The sequence below is a fragment of the Carcharodon carcharias genome, chromosome 14, assembly GCF_017639515.1.
Source record: "Carcharodon carcharias isolate sCarCar2 chromosome 14, sCarCar2.pri, whole genome shotgun sequence".
NCBI classification, from domain to species: Eukaryota; Metazoa; Chordata; class Chondrichthyes; order Lamniformes; family Lamnidae; genus Carcharodon; species Carcharodon carcharias.
The window spans coordinates 61120090-61138258 of NC_054480.1; the positions used below are offsets into that span (position 1 = coordinate 61120090).

The window sequence follows — 18169 nt, forward strand, 5'->3', positions numbered from 1 at the left end:
GACATTCAGAAATCCTTGGCTTCCTATAAATATGGTGCACTAATGTGCACTTGCTCCTTGGAGAGCAGAGCTTCTACTAAAAATGAACCACTTTTGTAGTCTAAGAGCTGAATTGGGTCTGCTTTACAGCTGATTTCAACACATTTGTCATGGGAGTGCATTTCACACATAGCTGGGGGACGTAATAAAACAAACACAAACTTATTAGGCTGTGAATGTGCAGTTAATGAACCCACAATCTATTATTCTTCAGCTACATCTCAAGCATTATGTACTCCCTCTGGGCCCAACGACTGTCACAGTCACAGGCAAATTAGCCCAAATGTGTGTAATATAAAACCACAAGTATCTATTTGCATGCAATAATAGTACAAATATTCCAGTAAATAAGTTTACAGAATAGTATACTGTCCCACTGCGGGTTGTTTATGCATGAATTTTGCTGTGTTTGACAAACCAAAAGTGGCCTTTTCTGAAAGACAATGTTGTGTAAGGGGAAGAAGTCATTTCTGTTTTAATAATCCAATATTAAGGACTTCTTAGAATCGCTTAAATGAGGGATAAATAATATAGAACATGCATTTATTGAAAAATTAACTACTGTCCCTCCATGTCATTGCGGCAACAGAATTCTGCAATATTCTGAAGAGAAAGGGTACAATTCAGTTCCATTAAACAGGTTTTTTTTTCCCAGAAACACCTTTCAGAAACAGAAATATTGCATTCTGTTTCATCTGTGCAGCTCAGCTAAGAGGTTATAGTACAGTGACCATAGTTGGTTGGGAACAGTTTCTAAGAGAAAAATAAAATCATTTAAAAAAATCTAATACACGCTGAGGAGATATCATATATAATGTTGTAATTAAAGGTAATTTATATTCTAGTCAACTCAATTTGCTCAATGTCAGATTATGCCAAAATAGAAATTCCACCCATTTTACTTACAAACTAGATGTACCACTTGCCAATATCAAAATGCAATAATAGGTTTCTGATTACATGGTACCATAACACAAATGAATAACAATACACTGCAGTTCTCGACTAAGCAATCTATATCAATCAATATTCACAAGTTTGCATAGGTTATATGGATTCCATGACAGAAAAGGAAATATATTGCTACTGTTGCTAAATTATCAGATTGCTCATCCTATATCCAGTACTGGATGAGCAGACATTTCCTCCAATTAAGGATCAGGAAGACTGAAGCCATTGTTTTTCGGTCCCCTTTCCAAACTCCATTCTGTAACTACCAACTTCATCCACCTGCCTGGCAACAGTTTGAAACTGAGCCAAACTGTTCACAAATTTCATGTCACATTTGAACTCAAGATGAGCTTTTGACCTCATAACAATGCCATCACTAAGGCCACCTATTTCCACCTCCAGCCAATCAACTGTTGCTGAAACCTTCATCCAAACCTTCCTTACCTCTAGATTTGACTATTCTCTATTGACTCTCACAGCTGGTCTCACATTCTAGCTTCTGTCAACTTGAGGTCATCCTGCTATCATCTGCTATCTCAGTATTAAATCACAGCAAGTCCTGTTCACCTATCACCCCTGTGCTCACTGACTTACATTAGTTCTGGGTCAAGCAATGTCTAGGTTTTAAAATTCTCATCTTTGTTTTCAAATCCCTCTGTGGTCTCATCCCTCCCAATCTCTAATCTCCTCTAGTCATCTGACTGTAAAATCCTGCAAATGAAAACTTCACAGAAGATGGGGTCAGCTGAATTTAGATTGAAGACTGAGTGTGCATGCCTTAAACTGCCTGGATTGTTATGCAACTGTATTCACAGAACAAACTGATCTCTTGAAAAAACAGTGATAAGCAAACTTGGTATGATTCTCATCTACACCGCACTTACAATTAACTCATTCTTGAAAGTACCATTTTCCACACGCATCCACAAGTACAATTAATTAGAAAAGATGTTTCTCCCAAATGGAAAAAAATATTTTAGTTCCTAGAGTTAATTAATATATTCTGCTTGTTTAATATTAGTGCATGCAACAAGGCTGCATTCTGGAATTTCATAGTTGAGACAGCTAAGTGAAATACGTTTGCACCACTGTAGAGTCCTATAGGATTAATATAAGGTTGCAAAGAACAGGTGTGTAATCAGAACATCTAGATAGAGAGAGATATAAATCAACAACAATGCACACTGACACACGGCTTCAATGTATGCTGCCATTGAATAATTTGCCATTAACAGTTGTCAATTAACCTGGCATCTGCACTGCTATTCAAACAATATTGGAACCTTAAGGTTTCAAAGTGAACTGACAAAGCTAATGCAGACAACTCAGGTGAAACATTCAAACATAAGGAGTTAATTAAGTTAGGAACAATGAAAGTCAAGTTGAACATTTTGACGCAATGGATAATAATAAATACGTGAATATTATCAGAGAATGCTACCGAAATAGATAGCATAGATGAGTTCAGGGGACAATGGGGGCATTTCTGGACAAGGAAGGCTTTATTTGTTGAAAAACATGTAGTTGAGTTCAGAGTTGACCAAAAAGAAGGAACGTATTTACAATTAATGGACTTTTCTGTTCTCAAGACATTTTATTCATACCTCTCATGATATGTCTAACCACCTTGGTTGAACCACCTCGCATATTCAGGATCTGGTGCACACGTTGTCGTATCTGAAAATAAATACAAATATAGTCTCAACACAACATCCCATCAAACCAAAACCGGAATTTACCTCATATTTGAAGCACTTTTCTCTCAGTTTTCTTCATACTTGCTTACCGAAGAACTGTCATACAGAATGAGCACCCAAATGAAACTTTAAAGAGATGGAGGAGAGGGATGGCAGGTGGAGTGTGGTGGAGTGGGTAATGAAAGAAAACAAGGCAGGACAGTCTGGGGGTAAGGGGAGAAGACAGAGTGTTTGGAGTTTGGGGGGGGTGGCGGGTGTAGAGAGCACAGGATATGGGTGGGGAGGGGAAAGAGAGGGTACAACTTCAAGCGCAGTTTGAATTAAGCCAAAGACTACAGCTTGAAAAAGATACTAATTTAAAAGATTGAGATACCTGCTGGCAAGCTAGTTATGGCACGTACAGACTAGTACTTTTCATGGTTTCTAGGAGCAATGTAGGGCACTGCTAATAACTATGAAGTTTTTTTCCACTTAAAGGTAGCATTTTCATGCTGATGTACTAATCTTTCTCCATGGCTTAAGCCCACAGGCAGATAATATGCAATACCATAAAAGATCTTATTCCTAAACAACTGCACATTCATCCAGTGTTTTGCTGCTGTTTTTCCTGCCTGCATTAGTTCCTTCTGACTATTATGGAAGTGAAATAAATTAAAGAAACAATGCATTGATATATTCACATTCTCTTCCAAAGGCTGATATGATGTGGGCTTGAGATTGTAAACTCAAAAATCTAATTGTGATGGCCCATGTGCCTTTCAGAAGAAAAAGACCTATGTTTTTGTGGGGTGAAGGCCCCTTTAAGAATTAGGATCTGTTTTCTGGTTAAAAAAAGCTGGTTCCAGTAAATGATCATGTGATCAGGTTGCCTGGGAGATAAACAATAGGAAAAGAAAGGGCCAACAAGTTATTTATGGGCTGAGTAGGTTCTTAGGGGCTTAGTTTGAATTTAGAACAAGCTGGAGCGAAGGAGAGATGTGTCAGCAGAATTCAGTTGAAATTCTGGGTGTTGGCTCAAAAAGTTAAAACTCTCGTTAGCTGGACTTAACTCACTCCCAACAATGAGTTGAATTTCTGGTATCGCCAAGCTGAGGAGAAAGAGGGATGGAGAGTTTCAGATACAAAATTCCATAGTTAAAGAATATTAGAAGCAGAAGAATTCTGACCCGAGGTAGCTATGCTTAGGACGCCAGAGATGCCTATTTTGAATGGGGAATTTGCAACCACAGGACAGCTGGAGATCATCTGAAGAAACAACCTTGCCAGAAGTAAATGGAAGGCCCAAGAAATCCCAGCTTATACATGAATTGTTGACAGTAGCCACACTAAGTGGTTAATCTCCCAAGTTTTAATAAGTGTCTGACTTTTCGAGTTTTGAGATGCAAGTCTAATGTGTATAAAAACAAATTGGAGTTAAGATATTCGATTGGAGTATAAGTAATTGCGTTCATTGTATTTTTATTATCTTTAATATAACTGACTTTTTTAAGATAGAGTGTAGTTACCATAGTTCACGTTCTTTGATCTTTGTGGAGTAAAATTACTTTGTTTTAAACCATGAACTTGTGGCTTCATTCTTTTAGTAAATACCTGGGTTTTCAGATTCTTTAAAAAAATTACTGGTTTCTATTGAGATCATAACATAATAATCATAATCTTGCTTGGACTTAGCATTAAGTCACTGACAGACAGACATACAATGCTAGCTTTCGTCTTGCTTTGACCTGTTCCTCTTCCTGTTGCCCCACTATCTATAACAGAGAACAAGAAAGTAGTAATTATTTACCATTCAATAACTCTACTGCCTTAGGCGCCAATCTACTTGCATCTATTCCTCTAATTACCTCTCCTGCCACTGCTCCAAGACACCATCTTGAATCGGTCCTTAGCCTCCATGTACTCTACTCTAGGCATCCTCCACTGCACCCACACCAACTCTTGCTACTGAATCTTCAAAAGGACTAATCCACACTACCTTAGCCTTCTGCCTCAGCTCAAAGGTCACCACAGCCCTCAAGTATTGCGATACCTACAAACTTGCGATTCTACTTGAGAATAAAGCCATCTAATTTCCCCAATCTTCTCTCCTGTGCCTCCTTCCCACAAACATCTGGGGATGGACTACTACCAACCTATTCTATAACACTCTTCAAAATGTCTATTCTCTTGTAAATAAGGCAACCTCATCCCATTCTCACAATCTCATCCCAAATTAATGCATGAACATCCTGTTCCTTATCCAACTTTGGCTCACAGAGGCCACTCTATCCAGGTGTACATTCCACCATATATCTAAACACCTGTTGAAAGAAAATTTTACCCCCTCTCTTTCCAACAGCATCTCAAAGTCACAAGTTCTTGTCCTCTGGCACTATATTCACCTTCAAGCAACTGCTGCACTCAACTACTCAATAATTGATCCCTCTGATTTGATGCACTCATTTCTTCCAATTTCTTTGCTGTCTGGCATTTCCATCATTCTCCAAGTACAATTGTAATATCTATCAAGCTGTCAAGAAGATATAATGTCCATAATGTTATTGGAAATTATTTTAAAATGGAGTTTAGTGGTGTGTGTGTTTTAATTGGATTAAAGCCAGCTGGTCTACATGCTTTGATGTATAGAAGAGAAGTAGGTTTGAAATGGTAATTAAATAAACTTAGGGAAATAGAAAGTGAGGTGTAAAGGGGTCAATGTGTATTTTTAAATAAACCATTCAAAAGAACGGGTGAAATATTACACCTAACCAGGTGAATCTCAGAAACAATATGTTTTTTTTTTAAAAGCTTACTAGTAAAAGTGGATTTTTATGAAAAGGTTTTCTTGTTATAAGATTTAAAGTTAAAAAAAACGTAGTGACAATGAGAATTTGCATTCAAAGAGGAAAATATGTGGAAAGGAAGAGAAGGCAGTTGGTAAAAGGAGGAGGGATTCTAAGATCTATAGCCTCCATGCTGTAAGCCTTACGCCTGTCTGCAAGGACCTAGAGCTGAAAGAAACTCATTTTGGGTGTGACTGTCCAGGGGTCTGTTTAAATCTATGTGCTTTACTGTTGCCTTACTGGGGGCTTTGACGAAGAGTCAGGTTAATTAGGAGATTTTTGTAATTATTATAATAGTAATTTTGTAGACATATGTATGTGTTTACAATCGCATATTAATAAATGTTTAATTTATAAAACTTATTGAGGCTCAGTGGACTTATTACTACTGAATTCAAAGCCTACATCTCAAAATACAAACTGCAAAAATGGGGTTATAACAGTTGTTTCAAGTTTCCCTCTGGGATTTGAACAACTCAGGCTTTACCATCGGCTGTGTCATAATAATGGCAGACAGCAACAAGTTGGAATGCATCTGTAAAATGACTGGTCAGATTAAAGCAGATCTAGCATTGAACAATCATCTAGATACTGGAATTTCACCATATTGTAAACTTCCTACTATCTAGGATTATCCTGGATGGTAAGGGAAACTCCAACATCCTCACTGATGAAAAACTTCATATTGTCTCCTTCTTCTGCTCTCTTAATTTTCACCCAACATTAATTGTGAAGAGTTGATAGATTTATTTGCCTCAAAAATTGGGACAATCTGCTCAGCTGCCTTCTCCCATATCATGGACTATCCCCAGCACAATCCCCTCATACTTTTTCTGATCCTTACCACTCAACAGCTTCTCATCTATCACAGCAGAACTCAGTGTATCTACCCTCTCTACAACCAGCACTGGAGAGTGCTCCATCTTGGTTCCATTCTATTTGTCTTCACAAAGGTCTGGCAAATGGGGTAGAATGTGGGAAAACATGAGGTTGTCCATTCTGGCAGGACAAATAAAAAAGAGGCATATTATCTAAATGGTGAGAGAATGCAGAGCTCTGAGGTGCAGAGGGATATGGGTGTCTGAGTGCATGAATCGTAAAACATTAGTATACAGGTGCAGCAAATAATTAGCAAAACTAACAGAATGTTATTGTTTATTGCAAGGGGAATTGAATATAAGAGTAGGGAGGTTATGCTTCAGTTTTAGAGCATTGGTGAGACCACATCTGGAGTACTGTGTACAGTACTAGTCTCCTTATTTAAGGAAAGATATAAGTGCATTGGAAGCAGTTCAGTGGAGGTTTACTTGATTAATGCCTGGAATGGGTGGGCTATCTTATGAGGGAAGGCTGGACAGGCTAGATTTGTATCCGCTGGGAGTTTAGCAGAGTAAGAAGCGACTTGATTGAAACATATAAGGTTCTGAGGGGACTTGACAGGGTGGATGTGGAAAGGATGGTTCCTCTTGTGGGTGAATCTAGAACTTGGGGTCACTATTTCAAAATAAGGGGTCGCCCATTTAGGGCAGAGATAAGGAAAAATGTTTTCTCTCAGAGTTGAGAACATTTGGAATTCTCCTCCTCAAAAGGTGGTTTAAGCCAAGTCCTTGAATATCTTTATGGCAGAGGTAGATAGATGTTTCAGAATTCCAGCATCCGACAGTATTTTGCTTATATTGTAGATAGATTCTTATTGGGGGTAGGCAGGAATGTGTAGTTGAGGTTAAAATCAGATCAGCCATGATATTATTGCATGGTGGAGCAGTCTCGAGGGGTTGAGAGGCCTACTCCTGCTCCTAATTCGTATGTATGTTCGTAAAACCTCTCTTTCAACACTACTTCCTCCAACTTCAGAATATTCATGTTGGGTGTATCACAAGGCTCCACGCCCCCACCTCCACTGCTTTTCCTTCTCTACATGTTGACAATTATTTGTAAACATTAGACATCTTTGACATTGATACTGATGACACCCAGTTGTATCTCCCTGTTACTATCTTTACTTCTTGGCCACTACTGTGCTGTTTGACTGATTGGCTGACATCAACTGAATCAGTAAGAATTTTATTCAACTCAACAATGCAAAACTAAAGTCATCTCAGTTCATCTCCCAACAAAACTCTATATCTTACCCATGGCTCCATCCCTCTTTCCAACCATCTGAAGGTTGGGTATTTAACACAATGTATGATAGCTGATTAAATGAATGAATCGTGACATTAGCATGCGCAATTCTCATTCACTTAGCGAATGTGTCTTGCCCTTATTTAATATAATTGACATATTCTAGCTCCAGAGTTTGAAGCAACTGGATTAATGGAGGACCTTTCCTTTAATCTAGTTGTTTCCAACTCTGAACCCAAAATATTTGTGGTTGTGCATTTTGACAGATGCTGACAGGAGAAAAATGGAAAGTGGGGAGACAAGTGCACTTGAAATGGGGTGAGTGCCTGAGAAGTTGTAAAACTTTATAAATCTCACTTATTATCGGAGAAGTGAATGAATAGCCACATTTATCCTTTATAAGGCTCAGTCTTCAAACAGACAAACTCATTATAATATGCAAACCATGGGCGTTAGCCACAAAGCAAGCTATTTTAGGATATTAATTTCACAGTCTGAAGAACAATTTCAATTCTGGAAAAACTAAATATGGTTGTTTTGTGCCTAGTAGGTATCTACAAAGTTCACCCGATAGCTTTTTCATTTTCACTCAACATAGCTCACTTCAGCTGGCGCTACCATTGGGCAATCTAAGCACTTGCCCAGGACGGCATTATGTGGGGTGCGGCAAAAAAAGCTGCCAGTTTTTAAGTAAAAAAGATCAGAACTGAAACAAATCAGTCCCATAATTCTCATCAGCAACCAAGGGGAAAGAAACTCCGATTCCCATCACCATGACACATTGCCACAAAGTGACATCACATCCAGTGCAGCACTGCCCAAATTAAACCACCTTAAGCCAAAAGAAGTCAGGAGGACTCTGATTGGCTGGGATTTTGGTGGGCTGCGATGAGATTGTTGGGGGTTGAATTTCATTGTTGGATCAGGTGAACGCAGCAATTGTTAGTCCGACTGCGATGGGTGCAAGTGGGGGTTCCAATCGGGTCAGTGATTTGTTTTTAAGATTTACTGCAAATGTTCTTGCATTATTTCTACTAATGACTGTGAGTGGAAGTTAAACAGCAGAGATTGAACTCACAGCCCACTTGTTGTTTAGGTGTATTCACACAGTTGGGTATTTTGAATTCCCAATGTGGAGATGGTGAATGCCCATGTTAACCTGCTCCCTAAGCCCACCCCTGGGCTTCTGTGACTTGCTTACCCTTAGAATCCCCTCGCACCTTGTTGCTGGCTTTTCATTATGCCAGTTCTGACTATGTCTCCTGGAACATGGGGAGGATGTCAGGCTGAAGATTCAACTAGGGCAGCAAATACCCTTGCCATCCCTGCTCACTTGTGAAACAATGATCACAATTGATTATTACTATCAGTCTGATAGAAAATATTTAAAACTAAAGAATGCACACATCACACAGATGGATGTATTTGAACAAGAAGAATTCATAATGAGTGGATTCTTAAATCACCTGAGGGATATTAGCATTGCAGCTCTCCACCATAATGTAGCAAACCAGCTGAAGGACAAAGAGGCCGGCATCCAAGCGCCTCAGATAAAATTCATCTTCCATATCATCATCAATTATTTCCCCTTGACGGACCATATCCTAAAAGGAACATACATTGCAAGTTTTTAGGGAAAATACTGTTAAACATTTTCAATTGCATCAAATATAAATGCATTATTCACCGCTTAAGATGGTGAAAAACCAGGAAGGCAAAATTCAAAATAAATGATTTATGGCATGTAGACTATTTCAAGGTTCAAGTAAAAAAGCATCAGTTCTCAATACAAACTGTATTCAACAATACACGGGGTGCTGCAAAAAACAGAACGAGTTACGAGCACTTTCACAGTCTGCAATTTGTGAAATGGAAGGTGCCCTCTTTCGATTTAAAAAAATATTATCTGTAATCCAGCATAGTTAAATTGCATGACCTTAGTTAGCTTGGTTCCACAGTAATAATTAATGCACTTCAAAAGTAATTATTGGTTGTGAAACACTTTGGGATTTTGACAGAATACCATAATACCCTAATTAAATGCAACAACTTCTTTACGTTTGACAATTTTACAGCTAATAAGGCATTCAAGAATTTAGAAAAATTGCACACTTTTTAAGTGAATAGTGAGTTAAGTTACTCCAAATTGTTCATTTTAACAGATATACATGCATTTATTAATCTCCATGTATTTATCATATGATTTGATTAAAAATTGACATGGTAGAAGCACCTTAAAATTAACTTGGGGAAAAAGTTGTCAAAACTTCTAAAATTTAAATTTTTCTCCATGAGCATCTAAATGAAGTAGATTGTGTGATGATGTCATGCTGCACTTGCATATTCTTCCCTGTAAGAAAACTGGTTAATTATTGTGATCAGTAGATTCCTTTCCACTTAATAAAAAGGTCTGTGGTGTTGCATCTAGTATAGAACTGAATCATAAGGTCATAAACTTGGTGGGCAATTTCAAATGGATTAAAAGCAATTAAATAGTTCACCAATTTAACAGAAAATACTTAAAATTGAATAATAGAACGCTTTTTGTTTTCAATGTAATTTCTGAATCACATCCATCACGTTCTAAGTGAAACTACTGATGGTCCACATGGAGCCCACAGGAACTTATGTTGAAATGTGTGTTTCAAACTGTCCTGAGAGAGATCAACAAGGTGGTGGGACCATTCGAAACAGACATTACCTTTAAGAAGAACTACCCTCATGACTGAAATTTGCTCAAGACTTTTAATTGATGTTGTAATTCTAATACAATATATTTAGTGAATTGAAGTTTATAATCTTATCTTTAGGTGACATGGTTATCAGTGGAACTGTCTTGTAAGAAATTCCATGAAAGCAATCTGCAGATTCCCACATCCAAAAAAGCTCTGGGCACATCTGACACCATCATGTGGTCCATTACCGAACCACACAGACCAGAAAGATTCCAAGCTTTGAACGTTGACCAATTAGCTGTTTGCAGCTTAGCTATGATAGTACAGTTTAGGATTTTAGACCACTAATAAACTCTAACCTTGTAATTTGCTCCACGATATCTATTATTTGATCTTGATTGTATTTTAATTTTGTCTAATGGAAGAAGTTCAGAACAGTTTATATTTATGACAGATCTGATTTGCAACTTACTCCAAGCCTCACATTGGGAATTTCCTGGCCAATTTCAAGAAACTAGTGCTAAAGTAGATTTGCAGTCCTCTCTTTTAAAAAACTAAAATATTTATTACATCACGGAAGATGACAAAGGACAGGCCAAGTGACTGTGAAAGCACAGTTGGGAGGGGTGCTCTCTCTCACACACAATATCTTCCCCCCCCAAAAAATAAACACCCATTTGCACCTAATACCAGTTATCTTCAATTTATTAATTTTGCTCCCCTTGCAGATCTTCTCCCTTGGGTCTTCAGTTACACTCCGAGTTGCTCTTCTAATGTGGTTTTATGATGTTGAGGAGCTTTAGTCACTAGTTTGTAAGTTAAAATCCACACCAGCCTGAGTTTTAAACCAGAGATATCTTGAAAGTTTACTGCCAGCTAGATTATTGGTATTCTTTAACAGCACTTATGTTCCCTAGTTTGGTGCCTACAGATTAGCAATCAGGCTTGTTCAAATTATTGTGCTTCATATTTGCAAAGGGAGGCCAGTGTAGTTATGTACCTCAGCAATTTGTTGGTTAGACAGTCCAAAAGGCACATGTTTGACAGAGTACTAGGTGTGTTCTCCAGAGGCTTTCCTTCTCCTGTAGACTTTCCTTTGCAACTTACTTCATTTGATTCCATGCTCACATTCATTAAGAAGACAAGAACTGCAGCTCCTGTCACACACAATGAATATTCAATTCTCTCTTCAGTAATATAATTCAGGATTGAATAGGTATCCCTGAATATTAGTTATGAATAATTTTGTACAATTCCTTCTCACAGTTCTATACATTCAATTATGAAAAAAAATCAATATTAAGTGAAATGCCATCTTCAATCCCCAAATCTCCCCCTAAAGTGTAAATCTCATTTCATAAGGTTGTGTGTTCACAGAGCCAAATTCAATCAGCAAGCCACTATGCCAGATGTTAACATGAGAGTTTGCAAGAAACAAAGCAAGACTGTCGGCTGACTAACTGATACATACATGTTTTTCTCCTTCAATCTTCTTGTCAGCCACCTGCACAGCTTCCAGGTACTTAAAATGCAGCTCCATCAGTCGGTCGACCTGTAAGAAACACAAATAGCTATCAACTGAGGACCACATAAAGCCTGCAATTTGCAAGAAACCTATCAACTAGGTTCTTCTGAGCACTCACGGCTAAATGAAGCCTATATTCTAGAAAACAATCACACCTTAAGGCTTGGAATTTATTGCAGCAGTGTAGGCAGTGGTAGTATCACTCACTAGCAGGAATACTATATAGCAGTGTTCAAATCACAGGTCGTTTTTAGTTTTACTTACTAAACAGCGCAACATAATGCAATAACAGCAAGTGGTGTAATAAAAGTTAATCAGGAACCTAGCACAGTCCTACAAACCATATACAATCACCTAGGAAGCTTTGTAGTCATGGCATCAGTTACTAGCAAATCACTAAATTTATCAAAACCAGGACAGTAGCTGATCAGTCAGGTATTCTCGATGGTTTTACTAATCAGCAGCCTTTTAGTGAATGGTTGGGAGAAGGGAAGAGAATACAGGGGCACTGGGGGGTTTCTTGACAACGGAGTCAATGAACTTCTTGCAGCATGACAGTCGGTTTCATCTTTATGACTGATTCAATACCAGTGTGCATATATTTGAAATAACACATGAATATTCAATTGATTACATGAATCTGCATTTGTCATATAAATCACATTTGTTTCTGTGACTCCCCATAGAGTATTGCACTGCACAGAGATGATGCAAAACCAACACATAAATTTAGAAATGAAAGGTTCTCTGGCAAGAACATGCCCAAGTTATTACACATTTTTGAAAAAAGAACTAGCAGCATAAAAATGACAGTCATTACTAGAATTAAATACTTTTTAAAAACATTAGACAGTAATGTTGCATTAGTAGTGGGACTGGGCGCTGAATCAATTAAGTATAAATATTTTCTATAACACAATGTAAATTTTGTATACCTGTGCAACTACACTTTCAACAATGCACTGTTATATCAGCATAAATAATATTTTCAAAATATTTCAAAATGTAGTGCAACTGCCTTGCATATGAACCTAACAAAGGCAGTTAAAGGTTTTTTTCCCTTTGGTTTCCACATAATTCACAATTTGCTCAATTTATCTTTCATTTCTTTTTGTAATATGCTGCATGAATTTTCTTTTTTAAGGAATCAAATCTTTCAAGGATGAAAAGCAGAAGGTTAATGAGGGAGAGACCCATTTCAATGTAGAAGTCTTCTTCAATAAGCAGTATTTATAAATATAGGAAAAAGGCATAAACAAAGAAGTCATAAAAGCATTGCAGTTGAAATAAATATTCCTCAATGGCAGTCAAAGGGGCAAACACCTTCCTTGCTTTCACTTAGTGTCTACAGATTTTGCCACTTAGGATATAACTGCAGTAAATTCATTAATAACATAGCAAGAGTATGCTGATTGGAATGGTCAAAATGGTTGCCCTTATCTAACATTAATTACATGGATTAAAACTGAGATAGGCAACCATCAGATACAAATTGAAATTAAATCCAATTTTTAAATGGAAGCAATGAGGTAAAATACAGGCGTTAAGTTTTCTTGCAATTCATCAAAATCAAAACCTTCTTGTTTATGAGAAAACTTTTTTTTTGTTGAAGTACGCAAGAGGGGCCTGGGGAATAAAATCACGCATTTAACTTCTTTAATAAGCAGTAGACATCTGTTTTCCACAAATACACATTTTTCAACATCTGAAAGGTGGATGAGGTCAATTCTCAACCTACTGAGAGTATCTGTGGAGATGAGCCAAGTATTCCTTTTACTTTTTAATTGAACATCCCCCCCGCCACCACTAACATTGATCCTTATTCATCCAACACTGAAGGTACCTTAAAATACCCTTTTCCATTTGATTTCATTAAGGTGACCTATTTTTAAGACAGCAAGGATTTGCCAATCTCAACCAAAATAGCCAACGTGCTGTACTGCTTTGAATAGCACAAGTTGTTCATACTCCATTACCTGAGTTGCAGTCGACAGATTATAACCTAGTTTTAAGTACAAGTAGAAATAGCACTGTAGAAAAACAAACTTTTTATAACAGACTCACTTACAAACCACATAGGAGAACATTTTTCATGCAGCAGAAGCAGTATATCGTTGGGATGGCACTATATATTGAAAACGTAGTTGCCTAGACTCAGTACATGTTTTGCTATAAAATGTCACTATCATAAGATTCTAGCGTGTCATTGAATCATTGTCCAGCCAAGTCATTGATACATAACAAAAACAGAACCAGGTAATTCTGTTTTTGTTTTGGATTTCCAGCATCCGCAGTTTTTTTGTTTTTATCATTGATACATTTAGTGGCATTTATCCACCACACGAGCAGTAGCCCTAGCCTCATGTTGCCGACCTACACCCATACCTCTACTTCCTTTTTCTTTCAATACCAATCTAAGTTTCTTAAATGATAGCATGGTCACCACGTCAATCACAACCCTCCCTAACAAGGTTTCTCCTGCTCTATCCCAAATCTGTGTCCCCTCATTCTAGACTACCTAATCACTGGAAATAGTCTGCTTTTAACTACTTTATCCTACCCTTTCCTAGTTTTACATACCTCCATCAAACTATCTAGTAATCTGCTCTGTTCTAACAAAAACAGCCCAAATATTTCAAGTTGTTCTTCATATTCAGGTTCAAATTCTGGAAAGATCCCATCAGATTGGAAAATAGCAAGTATAACTCCTCTATTCAAGAAAGGAGGAGACAGAAAGCAGGAAACTACAGGCCAGTTAACCTCACTTCTGTCATAGGAAAAGTGCTCAAATCTATTATTAAAGAGGTTACAGTAGGGCACTTAGAAAATCTTAACGCAATCAAGCAGTGTCAACATGCTTTGGGAAATTTATTAGAGACCTTTAAGGAGGTAACAAGCAATGTGAACCTGTGGATGTGCTGTACTTGGATTTCCAAAGCCATTTGACAAGGTGCCACATCAAAGGTTACAACATAAAATGAGAGCTCATGGTGTAGGGGGTAACATAGTAGCATGGATAAAGGATTGGTTAACTACCAGGAAACTGAGTAGGGATAAATGGGTCATTTTCGGATTGGCAGGATGTGACCACTGGAGTGCAACAGGGTCTCAACCATTTACAATCTATATCAATAACTTGGAAGAAAGACCAAAGGTATGGTTGCTAATTTGCTGATGACACAAAGATGGGTAGGGAAAAGTAGGTTGTGAAGAGAACATAAGGAATCTGCAATGGGAAATAGATAAGGTAAGTGAGTGGGCAAAAATTTGGCAGATGGCACGTAATGTGGGAAAATGCAAACTTGTCCACTTTGGCAGGGAGAATAGAAAACCAGTCTACTATTTAAATGGAGAGACACTGCAAAATTCTGTGGTACAAAGGGATCTGGATCCTAGCACATGAATCACAAAAAGTTAGTATGCAGGTACAACAAGTGATTGGAAGGCAAATGGAATGTTGTCATGTTTGGCAAGGGGAATTAAATATAAAAGTAGGGAAGTTTTGCCACAGTTGTGTACAGGGCATTGGTGAGACCAGATCTGAGTACTATATACAGTTTATGGTCTCCTTACTTAAGAAAGGATATACTTACATTAGACGCAAGTGCAGAGAAGGCTCACTCAAATGATTAATGGGATGAAGGGGTTGTCTTATGAGGAAAAGTTGGGTAGGATGGATCTAATCCATTGGAGTTTAGAAGAACAAGAGATGATCTTATTGATCGGCTCCACCAAGGTGCAAGCTGCAGTATGAGCTTCATTATACCGTCACTTAGCTGCAGTCTGTGGCCGCTGCACGGGTGTCATCAGCCACAGTCTCTGCAGGTAGCCCTTGTCCCCAAGGAACCATCCTTGCTGCTTTTGTGGACCCTGGAAGACTCCAGGGATCTGTGCTGACTGAGGATGTAGGCGTCGTGCACACTCCCTGGAAAGCGTGCGCACACCTGCAGGATGCATTTCTGGTGGTTGCACACTATCTGGACATTCAGTGAATGGAAGCCCTTGCGGTTGATGTAGTTTACCGTGTGTTGCGACAGAGATCTGAGCACCACATCAGTAATCAGCAATAAATCACACCCTGCACCTGTGGGAAACCCGAGATCTGGGAAAATCAATGGCTCTTGCGTCCTGGCCCTGAGCAAAATGCACAAAGTTATGTGCCCTCGAGAAGATGGCATCTGTGACCTCATGAATTCATTTGTGGGTGGAGGCTTGAGATATCCCACAAAGGTCACATGTGGAGCCCTGAAAGGAGCCATTAGCATAGAAATTGAGCACTGTGGTCACTTTCACAGCCACTGACACTCAATTTCAATGTCAGTCCCCATGGCACCAAATCCTGTAGTAACTGGCAGATAGATGTGAGCAACCAGTTTCCTAGACATTTGCAGTCTTTTGTGACACTGGTTCTCGGTCATCTGCAGTGTGAAAAGCGGCGTCTACAGACCCTGGGTGTCGCTAAGCGCTGGCCTGCGATGGCTCGCTGTGGCTCTTAAGCAGCTTCTCCCTGAGGCTGATGCCCACGTCTCTGCACAGCCAGGAGCCTCAGTCACTCTCTCTTCCACCTTCTTCGCGCTCTGTAGGCCATCAGGCAAACAGCTACTTCACCATGTTTCTTGAGGGTAATAATCTCGGTTATTGCTAAGCCACGTGAAAATTGGCATAGAAGCGGACAGATTAGGACAATTAACACAAAGCAAAAGGGTTTGTGTGGGAAAGAGGAGTTCATTTTCATGGGACACACGCGAGTTTTGGGTCAGGAAGGAGCAGTACAGAGGGGCCGGGCTTCAAGTGAACGGGGATGAGGCCTGTGCCCTCGTGGAAAGGGCAATATGGAACTGGCAAAGGCTTTAAAGTAGCAAAGCTAGTAACAAATAACAAGAATCTAAAAAAAAGAAAATTAAATAAATTGAAAGGAAATCTTATTTAAAATGAATTAAAACATCTGTACAGCAATGCACACAGTGTGCTAATAAAACATGTGAAATGGAGGTGTTGGGAGGAACCAGACATAGTGGGGATCATTGAGACATAGCTACAGAGAAATCAGGAATCGGAATTAAGCACTGTAGGGTATAACATATTTAGTAAAGAGAGTGAAAAGGGGGAGGTGGAGTAGCTGTACTTATTTGGAATAACATATTGGCAGGAGAAAAAAAGAATACAGCTATCACGAAAACAAAAGTAGAATCCGTACGGATAAGAGACTGAAGATACAAGATCAATCACACTATTAGGTGGAGTCCACAGCTCAGGAAGGGAAATGGAGGAAGAAACATGCAGGCAAATCAGCGAATTGAGGAAAAGACGGGGGATTTCAGCTACCCTGATATTAATTAGGCAGAAGAGGCAGGGAATTGCAGAAGGGGATGGAGTTCATACAATATGCACAGGTCTTTTTTCTAACCCAATATGCAAAATGTCCAACAACAATTTCACTTTTGGATCTAGCGATGGAGAATGAATCAAAGCAGAAAAGAGAAGTAAAAGTAGGGAACATTTAGGCAATAGTGACCATAACATAATGTGCTTTAAGATGATTAATAGAGAAAGTTATAAAGCTGATTTTAAGCGTCTGAGAATAGAACTTGGGAAAATAAAATGGGCAACAATATTGGCAAATAATGATGTAGAACAACAATGGGAAACATATAAAATGGCGTTCGGAGTGCAGGGAAATCATATTACACTAAAAGGAAACAAACTAAATACACCAGTGGGATTCCATGGATAAATAAAGACAATGTTCTTAACCCTCAGTTGTTTCTTTAAGTACACAGACTGCAGAGGAGCGTAAGCTAAGGGAGAAAATGAAGAGATTAGGAGAGAAATCAGAAAAACAAATTAGGAAGACAAAGAGGAACTCTGCAGCTAAATTATCAGGAAACATTAAATAAAATAGTAAAATGTTTTACAGGCACATCAATAAAAAAGGTCAATGAAAACAGGACCATTAAGAGAAAAGCAGGAAACTACCACAGCTAATGATAGAAAGATGGCAAAAATATTAAATATTTATTTCACTTTGGTATTTACTAGTGAGACAGAACCACTAGACATGACATTGAATGATATGATGAGTAATTAGCTAAGTCTAAATAAACTAAAAAAGGGGTGTATTGAATAAACTTTAGCACTAGAAGGGTCAATTCTATCCAGTGGATAATATATAAGCTTTTAAAAAAATTATTTCATGGGATATGGGCATCGCTAGCAAGGTCAGCATTTGTTGCGCATTCCTAACTGCCCTTGTACTGAGTGGCCTGCAATGCCATTTCAGAGGGCAGTTAAGAGGCCACACGGCTGTTTTCTTTCCCTAAAGGATATTAGTGAACC

General features: G+C 38.5%; 1 protein-coding gene across 4 annotated transcripts in view; it reads right to left on the reverse strand.

The window, feature by feature from the left end:
- ctnnbl1 (catenin, beta like 1) overlaps positions 1-18169 on the reverse strand; it is a 201613-nt gene that overhangs the window by 35205 nt on the left and 148239 nt on the right. For all 4 annotated transcript variants that reach the window (XM_041204704.1, XM_041204703.1, XM_041204706.1 and 1 more), the window contains 3 exons: positions 11780-11860; positions 9100-9237; positions 2595-2667 (listed from right to left, as the gene is read on the reverse strand). In XM_041204704.1, coding sequence (XP_041060638.1) covers positions 2595-2667; positions 9100-9237; positions 11780-11860 — 292 coding nt within the window. The remainder of the gene's footprint in view (positions 1-2594; positions 2668-9099; positions 9238-11779; positions 11861-18169) is intronic.